Source organism: Notolepis coatsorum (assembly GCF_963971535.1).
Source record: "Notolepis coatsorum genome assembly, chromosome: 13".
NCBI lineage: Eukaryota > Metazoa > Chordata > Actinopteri > Aulopiformes > Paralepididae > Notolepis > Notolepis coatsorum.
The window spans coordinates 53111729-53129125 of NC_140177.1; the positions used below are offsets into that span (position 1 = coordinate 53111729).

The 17397-nt window shown below is 43.7% G+C and overlaps 1 protein-coding gene across 1 annotated transcript in view; it reads right to left on the reverse strand.

Moving 5' to 3' along the window:
- The window catches only part of LOC311239586 (ankyrin repeat domain-containing protein 13C-like), a 68372-nt gene that overhangs the window by 7306 nt on the left and 43669 nt on the right, over positions 1-17397 (reverse strand). Inside the window, exons 9-11 of the mRNA XM_084327953.1 lie at positions 16223-16384; positions 11487-11566; positions 11227-11325 (exon numbers count right to left, since the gene is read on the reverse strand). Coding sequence (XP_084184079.1) covers positions 11227-11325; positions 11487-11566; positions 16223-16384 — 341 coding nt within the window. The remainder of the gene's footprint in view (positions 1-11226; positions 11326-11486; positions 11567-16222; positions 16385-17397) is intronic.

The following is a 17397-nucleotide window of genomic DNA, read 5'->3' on the forward strand; positions in this document are numbered from 1 at the left end:
CCGATCTTCCATCCTAGGGCTTACCTACGCTTCCTTTGCAGGGCTTAGCGTACGGGTACCAGAGGCTGCCGTTCGGCTACTCTCTGGCTCCCCGCATCTTCACCAAGTGCGTGGAGACCGCGCTGGGGCCTCTGCGTCGTCGGGGGTTACGAATTGTATTCTACCCTGGACGACGTTCTGGTCCTTGGCCGGTCAGGGTAGATCGCCAGGTCTCATACCAGGCAGGTGGTGTCTCACCAGCCTGGGTTTTGCTATAGACTGGAAGTGGAGTACTCCTCTTCCCAGTCAACGGGTAGAGTACTTGGGCTTTTTCTAAGCTCAAGGTCTATATGGGCATCCCTCTCAGAGCGGCGGCAAGTGGCGCGCTCGGGAGGTTCCGTCCTAGGACGGTTACGGCGCTGTCCGTGATGCGCCTGCTGCTGTGGTCCCTCTTGGCCTCCTCTTCATGAGGAGGATACAGAGGTGGTTTTTTTCCAGTATGGAAATGGACCCGGTGAGAGACATGTGGAAGCGGCTGAAGGTTCCCATGTCAGTACTGGGGGACCTCGTCCTCTGGGGAGGGCCTGGTGCCCTCGCCAGCGGGGTCGCCGCGGGCAGCAGGCTGTCACACGTCACGGTCTTCACCGACGCCTCCCTCATGGGATGGGGGGGGGGGATGTGTCAGGCCAACGCAGTAGGGGGCAGCTGGCAAGGTCATGCTGCCCGGTCTGCGCTACATTCAATGTGTTGGAATTGAAGGCTGTCCTTCTGGTCCTCAAACGGCTCGGCCACCTTGTGGTGGGCAAGCATGTTTTTAGCAGGACGGACAACACGACGTCAGCGTCGTATATTGTCAGACAGGGAGGAGTGCGCTCCCCCCGTCTGCACCGGGCGGCGGTCAGGCTCTGACTATGGGCGTTCTCCATCTGCGCTGCCTGAGGGCTCTCCACATCCCCGGCAGGGAGAATGTGGGTGCAGTTGTGATGTCGCGGGGCGGTCCTCACCCTGACGAGTGGGGACTACGTCCAGACAGTCGGGCAGGTGTGGGACCGATTCCGTGGCCGTCCGGGATTCTGTACGCATTCCCCCCCTTACACCTGATAGCTCAGCTGTTGGGGCGGGTACGTCGGGAGCGCGGGACTTGGTCCTGGTCGCGCCGGGGCTCAGCTGTGTGGTCCCCAGCCCTGATTCAGCTCTTGGTAGCCCCGCCGTGGCCTGTTCCGTGATCACCGCGGGCCTTCTCTCAGGCACGCAGAACTCTGTTCTGCCTCCTGTTCTGGGGCAGCCTCTAGGCTTGGCTGCTGATGGTGTGAATCTGGTGGGGATGCATCTCGACTATTCTGTGGTTAACGCTATCCGGTACGCGTGTGCTCCGTCCTCTACCGCGGCTTACGCTGGGGAGTGGCGTATGGTCCAGTGTGGGGGCAGAACATTGTTCAGCCACCCTCTCGTGGAACATTCCTGCTTGGCGCTCGGCGTCTCAAGCCTGTGGAACGTTCTCTGTCTCCGAGTGGGACCTCCAACTGGTCCTGGGCTGGTTGTCGGAGGCCCCGTTTGAGCCTCTTGAGCAGGCGCCATTGGATCAGCTGTCTTGAAGACCGCATTCTTTTTGGCCATCACCTCCGCTAAGCGTGTGGGTGAGCTGTGTGCTCTCTCGGTGCGGCCTGAGTGCCTGTCTATTCGGCCGATAGCGGAGCGACTCTGAGGCCTAATCCAGTCTTCATGCCAAAGAATATCCGGAGCTCTTTTCGCTCCAGGGATATTGTGGTTCAGGCGTTCGTCGGCCTCCTCACGCTAGTGAGTTGGAGGCGGGCCTTCACCTGTCGTGTCCTGTCCGTTCACTGGGGGTTTACCTCAGGACTCGGGCTCTCAGGGCTTCCGTTCAACTGTTTGTTTGTTACGGTGGCCCTTGCGCGGGTGAGGCGCTGCACGTTGGCTGGACAGGTCCCCCGTCGGGCTGCTGCCCTGTTAGGGGGGGCCTCGGTGGAGGACATCTGTGCTGCGGCCTCCTGGTCCTCCCCGGGTCCCTTCGTTAAGTTTTACCTCATGGACATGACTGGGGGTTCTGTCTCCCAGGCGGTTCTGAGGTCTGGGACCTCTCCTGCGTCCCACATTTTGGTGGGCTAGCAGGGGTGTGTAGGTGTGTGCCACGGGGTGATGTGTCACACGTGGTCCCGCCTGTGCTGTGCGTTTTTCAGGGGTCTCTGGTAGGGGTGGACGGTATGGTCTAAAATTTATATCACAGTATAATTTGAAGCATAGACGGTAACGGTATATATCACGGTATCAGTGTTTCCGTTAGAATACTTTTTTTTGCCTGATAGGCAGGCTATATAAAGAATGACATCCTCAAGGCATGTAGATTTATAATATTTTAACTTAAAACTAGGTTACTTTTGCGTATAAAGTCATTATATTCCAAATAAAATAAGTCCCGAGTCCGTGCTGCTCCCATTGCAAACAGCGGGCTGGATGCTGGATTTTGCTAGAAGCATATGTAGCTGCAGAGCCGCAGAGCCAGCGGCGCTTTCAGGTCTGGTCACAGCTTTCAGCCGTTGGGTGGGGGGGGGGGCGCTGTTGAGCGGGCCTGTGAGACCTGAAAGCGCCGCTGGCTCTGCGGCTCTGCAGCTGCATGCTATTCGCAAATCCACTGCTGCAGCCGTCCTCCCGTCCTCTCGTTATCATAACACTACACGCATATCATAATGTTTACAGCAAACTGTAGTTGATCACCAGGTATGTTTTATTAACGTAGAATAATTCATATAAGAAAAACGATAGGGACATCTCTTACCTTTCTCCACTGGTTAAAAATGCCAGGAACTGAAATTGAAACTTGCTGTGCGCCGCGGTGATATGTGTTTATTATGAAATGACAATTGCGTGTTGACACGCCCACTGCGCGAAGCCTCCTAAATAACTTTTTCCAGTTTGCACATATCTATTATCTATGACTAATTCTATCTATTTTTAGGGGCAAATGCGATTGAAATAGTCACGCTGTGGTTACATGACGTCATTGCTATTTTAGAGCTGCTCTACCGGTTACACGGTATAGTCAAAATCCATACCGTAGAGCAAATTAATACCGTTTATACCGTATACCGTTTATACCGTCCACCCCTAGTCTCTGGTTCCCCCTTTTTCGCACGTTGGTGGAGTTGACTGCCTCCCCGCCTTCGTTAGGACGGGCGGGTGGACGGGACTCCCCTCCTCCCTGGTTGGGGCTTACGGGCCCTCAGGGGGTACACTTGTCGGGCCACGCGTCTGCTCTGCCCCATATCTCATAATGGCGAAGAGCGAGACGCGATGGCCAGTATGATAATATAACGAAAGGTTATCCTATAACCTAGTTATATGAATACTGGCTGAGCGTCTCGCTCTTAGCGCCCTGAGGTCCCTTGGTTGGGTTTTCAGTGTTGGAAACTTTTTCTGAGGAAGGTAGAGTGTGACCATGTCCGGCGTCATATAGCAGGACGCGGGGGCGTTGCCTGGTCACGTGCATGGAGTGCAATTGTTTGTTCGTGAGCACAGGTGAGAGATATCTCATAATGGCGAAGAGCGAGACGCTCAGCCAGTATTCATATAACTAGGTTATAGGATAACCTTTCGATACCACTGCTACCTAAAATACCAACCTAAAGTTTAAGTATCAGCCGATACCGGATAACAATTTGAGATCAATTGTTTCTCCATTAGAGATCCAACATGCATGCATGTGTCAAAAATGCAGTCATTTCGTTTTCATTCATGGCATGTTACACATTTCTTGGTATCCAGATTTTAGTATTGTGGAAATTAGGGGTGTAACGGTACACAAAAAACACGGTACGGTACGTACCTCGGTTTTGAAGTCAGGGTTCGGTACGGGTTTTCGTTACAGTGGGGGGGCTTTCCATGTTCCACTCAGGGGTGATGTAGTGTGCAGTAACTAATTGTACTTGTAGGGCTGTCAACGAATATTCTATATTGAAATTAATAATCGACTTGTAAAAATTAAAAATAATATTAGATTGTGAAAAAAACAGCCCCCATGGGCGGCCGTTAGTGGTTAACATACCGTTGTATTCGTTCGGTACACAGCCGTTCGGTACGGTACGGTACACACTGAAACGGTTTGGTACGGATACATGTACCTTTACACCCCTAGTGGAAATGCTCTGAAACCCTGTTTAGCCTGGTATCAGGACTGATATCCAGTACCAGCATCGGTATATTGGTGCATCTCCAGTTGTAGTAGTCTATCCTTTAGGTCCCAACACATGTCAAAGATGACAGTAAAGGTTACAGTAGATCAACATCACAGAGAGGAAAGCAGGAGTGGGCAGCTGCATGTGTTTATCTATGTTTAGACACAAATGTACCCCAGGGACCCCAGGAAGACTAAGTTTGCTTTAATAAACAAACAAATAATCAAACTAGAACCACTCATCCAAAAGAAGGGCAGACATGAAGGCATGGGTTTTTAAAAGTGCTGTCAATAGATTAAAAGAAATTAACTCATTAATCTCACAATTTTCTGTAATTAATCTAGATTAAAAATAGCATTTTTCTACTTAAGACCGGAAATTGTAACAGATATTTTACTTACTTGAGTAAAATCATGGAATTAATGTAGAATCAACACAAAGAAAGTATATTTAGATTCAAATACTAATAGCTTTCTTTGATCTTTGAATACAGTTTCTCTCCTGTGAAATACAAATGTTCAAGACAAAACCATATTACACACTGATCCATATTTAATATATGACGCCTCTCCTCTCTCTATCTCTCACCTCTCAACCCTGCTCCTCTCTCTCAAAGACAGATGTGCTTTCACTCTCAACAAACAACAAAACCATCAACATTGACTCAGCTTTAACACTTTGGGTGCCAGCCACGCATTTTGTCGTTAGTTCATGCCGACCGGTGAGTGCCCGCCAACGCTATATAGCGGTTGTTTGTCGTATATATATTTTTTGGCGATTTGAATTCATATTTCATCAATCGAGCCTCAGGTTAGTGTTGCAGACTCTCTCTGAGCTCAATTGGGAAGATACCGCCCCCTATCGTCTCTCCCTGTGTAACTGCACCCCATTACTTTAGACCAGGGGTGCCCAACCGTTTTTGAACCAAGATCTACTTTTTAATTTACCACCTAGCCGAGAGCTACCAGCCAAAATTGTATATTGTAAGCAGTCATTTGAGGCTTTATAAAAGCAGCATAATGAACACAAATCCGTCAGTGCCGAGTCCGACCTCATCTTAAATAACAAACAGCATTGCTTGTTGTATGTAGTTAAAGGGGAACTCCAACATTTTGGGAAATTAGCTTATTTAACATCTTCCCTGGAGTTAGACAAGAAGATACATACCTTTTTTGTCTCTGTGCGTGCATTTAGCTTTGGGAATAGACGCTCCGTTAGCATAGCTTAGCTTCATCACTGTAAGTGAGGCAGATCCGTAGCCTTACAGTGCCTTACAGTGTATTGTAAGGTCTGACATTGACCAAATTTGATATGCATGACCTTGGTGGGCTCTAGGTCAACTCCTGAAAAGGGGGTCAATGTCAGACCTTGCAATCAAAAGTTAGGGGGCGCACTGAAATTATGGCAAGGGTTATTAGCCCCCTAACTTTTGATTGCAAAGTCTGACATTGACCCCCTTTTCAGGAGTTGACCTAGAGCCCACCAAGGTCATGCATATCAAGTTTGGTCAGACCTTGCAATACACTGTAAGGCACTGTAAGGCTACGGATCTGCCTCACTTCCAGTGATGAAGCTAAGCTATGCTAACGGAGCGTCTATTCCCAAAGCTAAATGCACGCACAGAGACAAAAAAGGTATGTATCTTCTTGTCTAACTCCAGGGAAGATGTTAAATAAGCTAATTTCCCAAAATGTTGGAGTTCCCCAAGGAGAGGCAGAGTTGATTTTGCAAAAAAAGATTTTTTATTATTATTATTTTTTTATATAATCTAATTTTATTAATCGAGATCTACTTGAAATCAGCCCGCGATCTACCTGTCGATTGCGATCGACTGGTTGGGCACCACTGCTTTAGACTGACGAAGGGAGGGGGGGGGGGGGCCAGTTTCCTCATTTTACTTTTCCGTCAAGGCCAACTGAAGAATCCATTGTGACCGCCGGCCCGGAAAACGCATGGATTATGTATTTACAGTACCCAACACTGTAATAAATAAGCGTGATTGATATTTGGAATGGCGATCAGGAATTGGAATAATCTTTTTGGATCTGATCTGAGGTAAGGAATTTATTTGACCAGTCTTAGGATAATCAGAGCTATTTTCACCTATATATCAGCGTTTGCCCTATGCGTGTGTGTGTGTGGCTGTGATCGCTGATGAGGAAATGAGAGAATCGATTTTTCAGATCGCCTCTATAGCATGCATAAGTACACATATACTATCGATAATCTAGCGTTTATTTGAAAACGATTCATAAATAGGCCGAAAAATTACAACGTGTTTGTTTGTGTATGCCAGAATATTCCAGTAAATGCCTTTTATCACGGAATCTTTATATTTTCCTTGAAAACGAGGGATTTTCAAAATGCTATAAAACGGAGATGAAGCGATTAAAAAACAATCCGTTTCGACAATGTTGACTGCAAACAAGTAATTGATAAACAACGGGCAGATTAGACACATAGCCATAATTTAAGACAGAGATTATGTGTTCACAACACTATCATTGAAGTGGGTGGTGGCATTTAACCATGCTTTACCATGTTAACACTTTGAATGCCCGCCACGACATAACACATGTTAACAGCCCGCCCCCTGAATGCCCAGCACGATAATTAGCGTGATTTTTTTTTTTATTAGTGATCTGAATTCATATTTCATCAACCGAGTCTACCGTTGGGAAACCAGCCTCATCAGGAGCTCAGATGTGAAAAAAGCACCCCCTATCGTCTCCCAGATGGTAATGCACCCTTTTGGAATGGACTCAATGAAAATGGATGAGAAAAAAAAACTCCGGAATCCACATTTTACTTCTCACGCATGTAACCGGAGATGATCCCAGTCAGTCATTGTGGAGCCTCAGAATAGCGTGTAATATGTCTTTACAGTATGTAGCGGTGGATCAATAAAAGGATCGATTTTTGGAATGGCGATCAGGAATTGGAATAATCTTTTTGGATACCATCTGATCTCAGGTAAGGAATCTATTTTACCAGTCTTAGGATAATCAGACCCGTTTTCACGGAGATATAAGCTTTTCCCCTATGTTTGATATGGCTGTTTGGCTGTGCGAGCGATCAGGAAATATATCAGAGCAGATATCAGATCACCTATATAGCGTGCATACGTACACATATACTATCGATAATCTAGCGTTTATTTGAAAACGATTCATAAATAGGCCGAAAAATGAGAATGTTTTTTGTGTATTCTAGAATATTCCGTTTATTATGGAATATTTTTATTTTCCTTGAAAACGAGGGCTTTTCAAGATACTATAAAACGGAAATGAACCGATAAAAAAACAATCCGCTTCGACAATATTGACTGGAAAATGAGTCATTTATAAGTGACGGGCAGATTAGACACATAGCCATAATTTAAAACATAGATTAGGCGATATTAACGCTAACATTGAAGTGGATGCTGGGCATTCAAGCACTAAATCGTGCGCCCCCTGCTGGGCACTGAAAGTGTTAATAATAATAATAATAATAAATCAAATTTATATAGCGCCTTTCATAGAACCCAAGGTCGCTTTACAATCAGGACAAAAAATAGGGCAAGGAAAGTAGGGGGGGAGGGGGAAGAGGGGATGAGGGAAAGTAGGGGATAATGGATAATGTTAATGGCTGGCACTGAAAGTGTTAATGACCTCTTTCTTATATCCGCGGCACTAACAGAAATAAAAACAACCCAGGCCTATGTTAACGTGCAGATTGGTTTAGAGGACGATAATGTCTTGTATGAACTACCAGTAATATAAATCATATTAACACTTTGATCGCCATGGGTTAAATTCATAATTTACCATCCCTCGCCAGCTCTATTTGTCTATGGAGAAGTTCCCCTTCTTTGCAGGGCTATAACTTTTTAAATTCTATTGCTAAATTGCCATTATTATGGCCCATTCAATGTCCTATATGTATTGTTCAGGGTGTAGCAACGTTAAACTTTTTCATTCACATATTCATACTAAAATATGGTCTAAAGTATAAGTATGTTTTTATCATTTTCTGCAGCTTTCTCCAGAACTTGATTTATAGCTCCAAATGCATTATATTGATGATGAAATACAGTTTGATAGCAATCGGCGCGAGATAAAAAATTTCAACTGGACGTGGTTCTAGAAGTTACTACGTGTCATCTGATGATGACCGGATGGGCGGGGGATCGTTTATAATTCCGTGGGCAGCGTTAGATGATTCATCCAGAGTGGGTCATATGTTCATCATAGCAGTCTATATGGAACACGTTAGAATATAACGCTGAATCTTACCGTGGCTTCCTCGCGCCGCTGGCAGATGAGCGTGGAACAGAATTTTTTCTATTATGGGATGGAGAAATGCCCGATCCATTTCCAGGTTGTATAATAGTATATACGTCCAAATCATGTTGTTTTTTCGAGTTATTTGCACCGATCGATGTTCACTGTGTCAAGACGGAGTCTCTCTAACGATAGCGAGTGCCCGGACCACATATGGATGAGCACTTCCGGTTCAAAGGCTCATTTCCGGTTGGCGATCGGCCACCAGATGGCGCTCTTGAACCGCTAGAGAGTTGAGTGGAGCTTTGCAGTGTGTCTCAGGGCTCCGGAGGGGAAATATGATTTCGATCACAGATTTTTGAAATATTGACATCAGACGAGTTACGCCGTCTTTGGCAGAATGAGCATGGCTAGGAATGACGTCTTAACTCGTCCCCGGCGATCATAGTGTTAACAACAAAAATGTGTTCCATCTTCATGTCAGAAAACACACACAGAACAGGGGGAGAGGGAGTGAGAACACATGATTTCCCATACATTTGCAACCTCCAGAAAATGGTCAGCGCATGCCTCAGCGTAGTGTCACTCTGTTTTACTCACAGTTAACGCAAATGACTGCAGAGTCCACTTACAGGTTTAGTTATCCGACCACGAGCACCACACTCCAGCAGCGTAGATTAGCAAGGCCCCGTGGAGGTGTTTTGCTTTGAGATGATAGGCCAAAGACTTCTATGGTAGTTGAATACGGCTTTGCAAAGTGCGCAAATTAATTTACATTTCTGAAACTTTCCGCCTAAAAGTCTGCCTTTGTCCATCTTCACGCCAGTGACTGTCCTCTAACCAGGCGGCTTGCTTTATCTAGTTTGGCTGCACACGTTATGGGTCAGCCGCGACAGGAAGTAAACAAAACTGCGTTAACGGAGTTAAATTTTTTGTAACGCATTATATAATTTCAATTAATCTCCAAAGTTAAAGCGTTAATTTTGACAGCACTAGTTTTTACCTCAATGGACCCATCTCTTGATCCTTCAATCACAACTGTTACTAGGTCCATTATACATGTTTATTACATGGCGTTTTCACATTCGCCGAAATGCTTGCTTGTGATTGGTCAATAGCGCTCGTCAGAGGTCCGTTATTACTCGATAACGGACCTCTGCCGAACAATAATGACCGCTGTGCGCAGCTGTTCGCAATCAAGCCCACTGACACACTGCATCAGTGCAGCCAATCAGACACACCTGCCGGCTGCACTGACAGCGGAGTGTGTGTGACGATGACAGTGGGAGCGACAGAACAGAACTGCGTCTGCATTTGATCTCGTCTTGTCGATGTAAAATGAATTAGGTATATTGTTAGTAAGTTAGCCATGTAATAAGCGGGATAATGTATAGCTATACTCGATCATTGTCGCAAAATAATTGACCTTCACTGACGTTTAAAACACCTCGGCGAGGCGCCTCTGTATTTTAAACTCTGTGTCGGTCAATTATTTTGCGACAATGACCTCGTAGCTATACATTATCCCTTACTTATTTTTAATCCAGAGCACAACTGTGTCACAACCGACCCTTTGATACATTTTATTAAAATAAAAAAGAATTTAAGGGTCACATAGAAACATTGGGTGTCATTGTCAGTGTTTGGGGCATCTCAAAGTTTTACAAAGTTGCGATCGTTACCAAAAGCATGTTTTAGGTCCGGTAAAATACGATGCTGTGATCAATACAAAAGCATGTTTTAGGTTCGGTAAAATAGACCTTACCTTAGTCAGAAGGTACTCCAAAATGAATAATCCATGTGGTTCCATCGCGATCACCATTACTCGTGTGCATTGGGTCTGGCTATAATACGGGAAACAATAGGTTTCAGGCAAGCAAATCGGCGACAGATGTGTGCTGACTTCACTTTGAGGGAGAAGGGATTCCTGCAGCCGGAGGTAGCAAGGCACTGAAAGACACCTTAGAGACCCAGTTCAAAAGGTAGGCGATACTGCAACATGTCAGGATTCGATCATCATTGCAATTATAACGTAGGCAGCGGTGTCAGGGAGACACAGGCAGGTCCTTGTGAGTGTTTAGAATGGGGAAATTGAAAAAAAAAGGATCTAAAAACCAGAAAACTCGTTTTTGGGGCTCAACGGTTGGATTTTGAAACAGAAAATAGTTAAAAATGGAGGCACATATAGACATTGTTATTCCTACACCTGATTTGGATGTAAATACCCTCAAATTAAAGCTGACTCTTATCTATTTGTTTTAGGTAGAGACAGTCAAATACCAACACTCTATTAGAGGCAACGGAAGTGAGGATTACAATGAGTTTTTATATATATATAGGAGATAGATCAACGTGTGAAGTTGGCTAACTAGTTGGTAAGGTTTATTTTTATTTATTTTTTTATTTTTTTAATAAAAATATATACATTAGTAAAATATTAGAGGGAATGATTGTGGATCCGTATCGGACAAAAGATGTTTTCTTAAGTCTGTACACCCAAATGGCCATTCTCTAACATATAGCCTATAATACTAGGGTTTTCTTAAGTTCATTTTGGACCATAACATATGGCTAGAACTTTCCCCATTTGTCCTACAAGCTAAAATCCCACCAAAACCTCCTAGCAGAAAGCCCGGCACTAAAAGTGTTGAATCTGTGCAGCCATATCAAAGGCACTGGCCCCAATTCCCTCTCTCTTTTGAACTGGTTAATCTTTTCACTCCCCCTTTTCAAAGATCAGTCGGAGCCAAGAGATTTGTAGAATAGATATATGGTAGAGGTGATGTGCTTACGACTCAATGCCCAGAGGGAAGTCTTGGCTCATGGCTACAGTTGCTTTGAAGTTCTTCTTGCTTTCCTTGCACACCAGCTCTCTCCCGAGATGAGGTGGCCTGGATGGAGGAGGAAAGACAGAAAAACACACATCTTTCTCATCCTCATGACTTCTCTCAATAAACTACTCCCAATGACCTCATAATGAGTCAAGAGACTGGTATAAAATGGTAAAAGAAGATCAAGACTTAGAATTAGTTGAGGGTAAAGGAAGACCTACTTTCCCTGCTCTGCAGTGATGTACTCCTCCCAGGATATAGTGCTGGGCGCTGGGGCTGTGAGGGACTGTCTTCTCATAGGCTGAGGAAAGGAAATATCATCATCATCATCATCATCATCATCATCATCATCATGGGACCATCTAACAGTTATCATATCAGAAACATCAGTCAGCCGATAATGGCCTTTTACAGATATAACGTAAGCAGCAATAGCGCCACTGCCACTGATAACAGTAATGTCACCGATAGGGCTCTTCACAACGATAACAGAATAACTGCACAGCCCTGTGGTGTGTTCCATGTTTTTGTTCTAATGAAACATACAGATATATGTATCCATCTTTTCTGACAGACATGTTGATATCCATCATTATTCTTAATGTGATATATGGCTGACGGAAATAATGTGCTTTTAGTTCCATCTTTACAGATTCTTTCCAAATGATAAAATGGAAGGATATTTTCATGATAATATCTATTTTTCATAGCGTATAAAAAATGTCATATGGGTCTAGACCTAATCATAACGGTGCCACAGTGGCAGTGAAATGTCAACGTGAAGAGATGAAATCCCTTCAAAGCTCCCAATCCACTTCAACCCTCCACCTCTGCATCTCCCACTAGGTATACCCAACGGTATAACATCATGGATCCATGCAAAAGTACACGTATTCGTACCGAACCGTTTGGTACAGGCCGTTCGGTTCGGTGTGCGTATGAACCTAATTAATAGTCCAGCTTTAAGAGGTTAACCACACAAGTGCAGAACGGAACTTAAATTGTGTGCAGAACTTAGATTCACAAATCCTGAGTTCCCCCGGTGACATAACTTTCATAAAGAGCTGAATATTGTCAGAGCCATCCTAGCATTTCAATCAGGTATGTCACTGACAGTATGTCAAACATGATTACTCATTTGAAACATCATCCAAATGTAGATATCACTGGTACAAGGAAAACACAGAGTGCAGTGCCATCGCAGCTCCCCATAGCATATAAGCAGCTTCTCCCTGCTAAATCAGATGAGGCGAAAGGAATAACAAACACCATAACCCCCCCCCCCCCCCCCGCAATGGATCTGCTACTGTACTCGGTTGTAGAGAACGCTGGTTTTAAAGATATGCTGAACATGAACAAAACAGAGGATATGGAGAGGGCTTCAGCGTTCTTATTTTGTTTCAGGTAGGTGCTCTTTGGATTAAATCCGGGGTAGGATTCGCTTATAAAAGAAAGGTTGAGATCCAAGGCAGCTCTACAATTTTTAAAAAGCCTTTATTTAGTGGCTTACATTATTCAGAAAAATCTTTTTTAAAAGTCCGACATGTTTCGGCCTACATGGCCTTCTTCAGGGTGTTGCTGTGACAAAAACAATACTGTGACTAAATAGAGGAAAAAAGGAAAAAACATAACTCAGGGAGTGACTTATTACAATAGGGGACAGCTGGTCCCAATTAAATGAAGGCAAAGCAACATTCTCAACTTGAGTTGAAGAAATATACAATAATACTAAATAGAAACACAAATTTGTATATTATATAAGTATATATACATACACACAAACTCAAAATATTATAACAACATAAAGAAATGAGTCAAAACAAACATAGAATAGATCAATAATAATATAAACAATTACCAACAATTATCAAAAAACAACATTGTAAGAGCATTGAGTAATGCAAGACAAAGAATAATAATACTATAATGTAATCTACCGGTACTTAGCCTATAAAAGTGACAGTATGTCCGTAAAGTCATTTAAACCTGCAAAGAGGTGGCCTGTAGTCTATCAAAATACAATAAATAACAATGTATAAATAAATAAATTGATCTACTGGCCTATAAAAATGATACCATGTCTATGGAATCATTTAAACCTGGGAGTGAGGTGGCCTGTAGTCTATCGATCCAGCGACTTTCTTTCTGGTTCAGAATTCTTTGTCTATTACCTCCTCTAGACGTGAGTGGAACACTGTCAATTCCGATAGCTGTAAATAAAGCAGAGGTACTATGGTGAACTTCATGAATATGTTTAGCCATTGCATAATCCATGTTGTTAGTTTTGATAGCATATTTATGATCTGCCAGTCGATCCAAGTAGGCGGCGTTTCGTACGACCAACATAAAAAGAGTCACATTTGGAACAAGACAGTATATAAATAACATGTGTCGTTTGACAATTAATAAAGCTGTTAGAAGTATATGTCTGTTTTGTAACTGGGTGGGAAAAACCTTTTGATCTTATCACCACATCACATTGTTTGCAGTGACCACATCTATACGTTCCTATAGGAGGCTTTGGTAACCATGTAGATTTGACATCTGCCGGTAGATGGCTTCGTACTAATTTATCTCCGAGATTGGGAGCTCTCCTAAATGTACAGAGGGGCGGGTCAGGGAATATGTTAGACAGGGCCTCATCGCATTGGATCAAGCTCCAATTATTTTTAATTATATTGCGAACATGATTGAGCTCCGCTACAAACTTCCCTCTCATTCACATTTCAGCCAGCAGGTCATACCAACTCTTTATAAACAAACACAAGCTGTAGTTGTTCATGACTTATCCAAGGCATCAGGTGTTGCTCTCACCACCCATGGGTGGACGTCTAGGGCTACCGCTATTTAACAGTGACTGCTCACTTCATCACCCCCGAGTGGAACATTAAGTCACATTCTGGGGGCGGCTACGTGGCGTAGTGGGCAAGGCGCTCGCCACGAAATGCTGGAGACGCTGGGCTCGTCAGTTCGAGCCCAGCGCTCCACATTTGCTTTCAGTTTAGCTGGTCGTCCGTACTAATACACATTGGCCGTATTAGGGGGTGGGAAACTGATGGGTGGGGATCGGGCGTTGTGGACAGCGACTCCTACAGGTCGGTTGGTGTGCCTGCGCAGTAGAATCAGGAAGTGTCGGGGGCAGCGTGAGCCTCCCACGCGTTACTCCTCGCCACTGAGAGATCGAGCTGCGCAGGTCAAAAGATGCGACTGCTGTTACCTCAAGTACCGGAGGGGACTTGTGCTATGTATGACTTAGTCCACATTGCAGCCGGCTTGTGGGAGGCAAGAAACAGCGTCCGTGACAGGGGAGGGTTGAATTGGATGATACGAAATTGGGATGGGAGAAAATATAGAAAATGGGAGAAAAAGTAGATACAAAAAAAAAATCACATTCTGCAAACTCGCTGCATTTATGAACAGCACACAAGCACACTCCAGAGGAGCTGAAGGAGGCTGTGTCAGAATGGAAGTTGCAGAGGCCCGGGGGTACAATTCCTGCCACAACAGACAATGCTAGAAATATTGTGAATGCAGTCAGTGAAGCTGGACTGGCCCCCAAATTGGATGCAATTGGAAATCAATTTTATGTTTTACATTACTCCCCCCCGCGCTGAACCGACACAGAAGTCACGGTTCTGTACATACCACAGTTTTTAAGTCACGGTTCGGTATATTTTTGGTAATAATAATGCTGAACATAAAATAGATTTTCAATTGAATTCAATTTGGGGGCCAGTCCAGCTTCACTGACTGCATTCACAATATTTCTAGCATAGTCTGTTGTGGCAGGAATTGTACCCCCGGGGCTCTGCAACTTCCATTCTGACACAGCCTCCTTCAGCTCCTCTGGAGTGTGCTCGTGTGCTGTTCATAAAGTTTGCAGAATGTGACTTTTCATGTTCCACTCGGGGAGGGTGATGAAGTGGGCAGTCAAATATGTTAAATGTTAAATAGCTCTCAGAAGCCCTAGACGTCCACCCATGGGTGGTGAGAGCAACACCTGATGCCTTGGATAAGTCATGAACAACTACATCATGCGTTTGTTTATAAAGAGCTGGTATGACCTGCTGGCTGAAATGTGAATGAGAGGGAACTTTGTAGCATAGCTCAATCACGTTCAGCACATGTTTAAAACAGACATTCTCTACAACTCAGTAGGGTCGCAGATCTGTTGCAGGCATTTGTTATTCCTTTTGCCTGGTCTGAATTAGCAGGGAGAAGCTGCTTAAATGCTATGGGGAGCTGCGTTTGCACTGTACTCAAGTTTTTTCCTTGTACCAGTGATATCCACATTTGGATGATGCCGCTTCAAATCATGTTTGACGTACTGCCAGTGACATACTTGATTTCAGTTGAACAACGACGGCACGCTGTCTTCGTCCACTTGCCTTTGCCCACTGCTACTATATTTCACTGGGAAACATAATGTTCCCAAACAAACAGCAGACCTGAAGAATATGGGAGGGTCCTCAAGCTAGTCATTTGCATTCGCCATACTGACGAGGCTGGTCTGTGCTAAATTCAGCTGCTAGGATGGCTCCGCGAGGCTGGTCTGTGCTAAATGCTAAATTCAGCTGCTAGGACCAAACGTCCTGTACCGAACGGTTTGGTATGAATACTTGTACCATTACACCCTAACACATACTCTCTTAGTTCTTAGTTTTGATGGTATAACAGTATTTGACAGTATTGTTTTCCAGTACAAATTACAATACGATATGAAATCTTTTCAATGTATATATATAAATAGAAACAATAGAACATACAGTATATATACTGTCATGCACTTGTCCTAATAAACTAGCCTACACTGTAGCACTCAACACTTTGATGAACATTGTTACTCAGCTGATAGAGTTGTGCCCTTCCTGATGACTTGTCGTACAGAACTTGTAAGTCGCTTTGGATAAAAGCGTCAGCTAAATGTAAAGGTAAATATATATGATATTTCGTTCACCTCAAAGTTCTGCTCACTGATGTTGCCCCCTTTGCTCAGGCTCTCCATGATGGCCTTGTTCCTCAGGATGTCCTCCTCACTCAGATGCTCTCGCCGTTTCCTAGACTCCAGCACCAGACCATTCACTGCATAGAAGTCAGCCAGGAAATTCCCAACCCTCTCCTACACAGAACACAAGATATTATTATGCACCGTCTTTATAGGACTGTTGAACTTGGGCTCATTGTGTATGAGAAATACTGCATCTCATCAGTTTGAGTTCCAGCTTGTACAGCTTTCAGGGTTCCAACAGATTTTTGCTAAACATAGTCTATAAATATATTCTTGTCCGCAATCACTCCATTATGTATAGAGCAATTTCAGTCATCAAAATGAGCTTCTCGGTTAAAAAAAATTTACTTTTTCTTTTGAAGATTGAATGAATGTCCCTTGTTGTTTTGGCTGCAACATGCAACAATCAATTGGGATATGAAACAATTGTGCAGATGAGATAAAAAAAAACCTAGAGGTTTATAAAAATGTCTCACCTAAATAAACAAGACAATAAGATAAAACAAAGAAGTTATGAAATAACTGACAGTAAATAAAATAAGGACATAATAGATCAAATAAAAACACACATTAACCTCTTAAGCCCGGGCCGAGATTTATTTCATGTCACAAATAGATCATAGTCCGTTTCTTTTTCAAATGAGTAAAGACCAAAACAGCAGTCAAAGTGTATATTTTCAGCACTACATTTGTTTACCAATGATTTTAAGTAGGGCTGTCAGTTTATCGCGTTAATTAGATTAATTAATTACACAGCAAATTATCACGTTATGAAAATTAACTCAAAATGAATTACTTTTTATTAAATTATTTTACAAATAATTTACTAATTTTAAGTGTTATTAGCGAAATATGAGCTTATAAAAATCTCTGTGCATTGCACAGGAAAACTGACAATTTGACAGGAAGCCGTCATGAAATCGTTGTAGGCCTAAGAAAGAGGAGACCCAGGGCTTTCGATGGACGTCTACATTTCATAAAACTACACTACCCAGCTCAGCCGCAGACAAACAACGGCCAACAATTTTTTTCTTGCAAATATTGACGTGAATGTCATGATTATATCTCACGGGTCAAACAAACCTCAACGTTATTGCCATAAAATACAACGTATATGGTTTCTT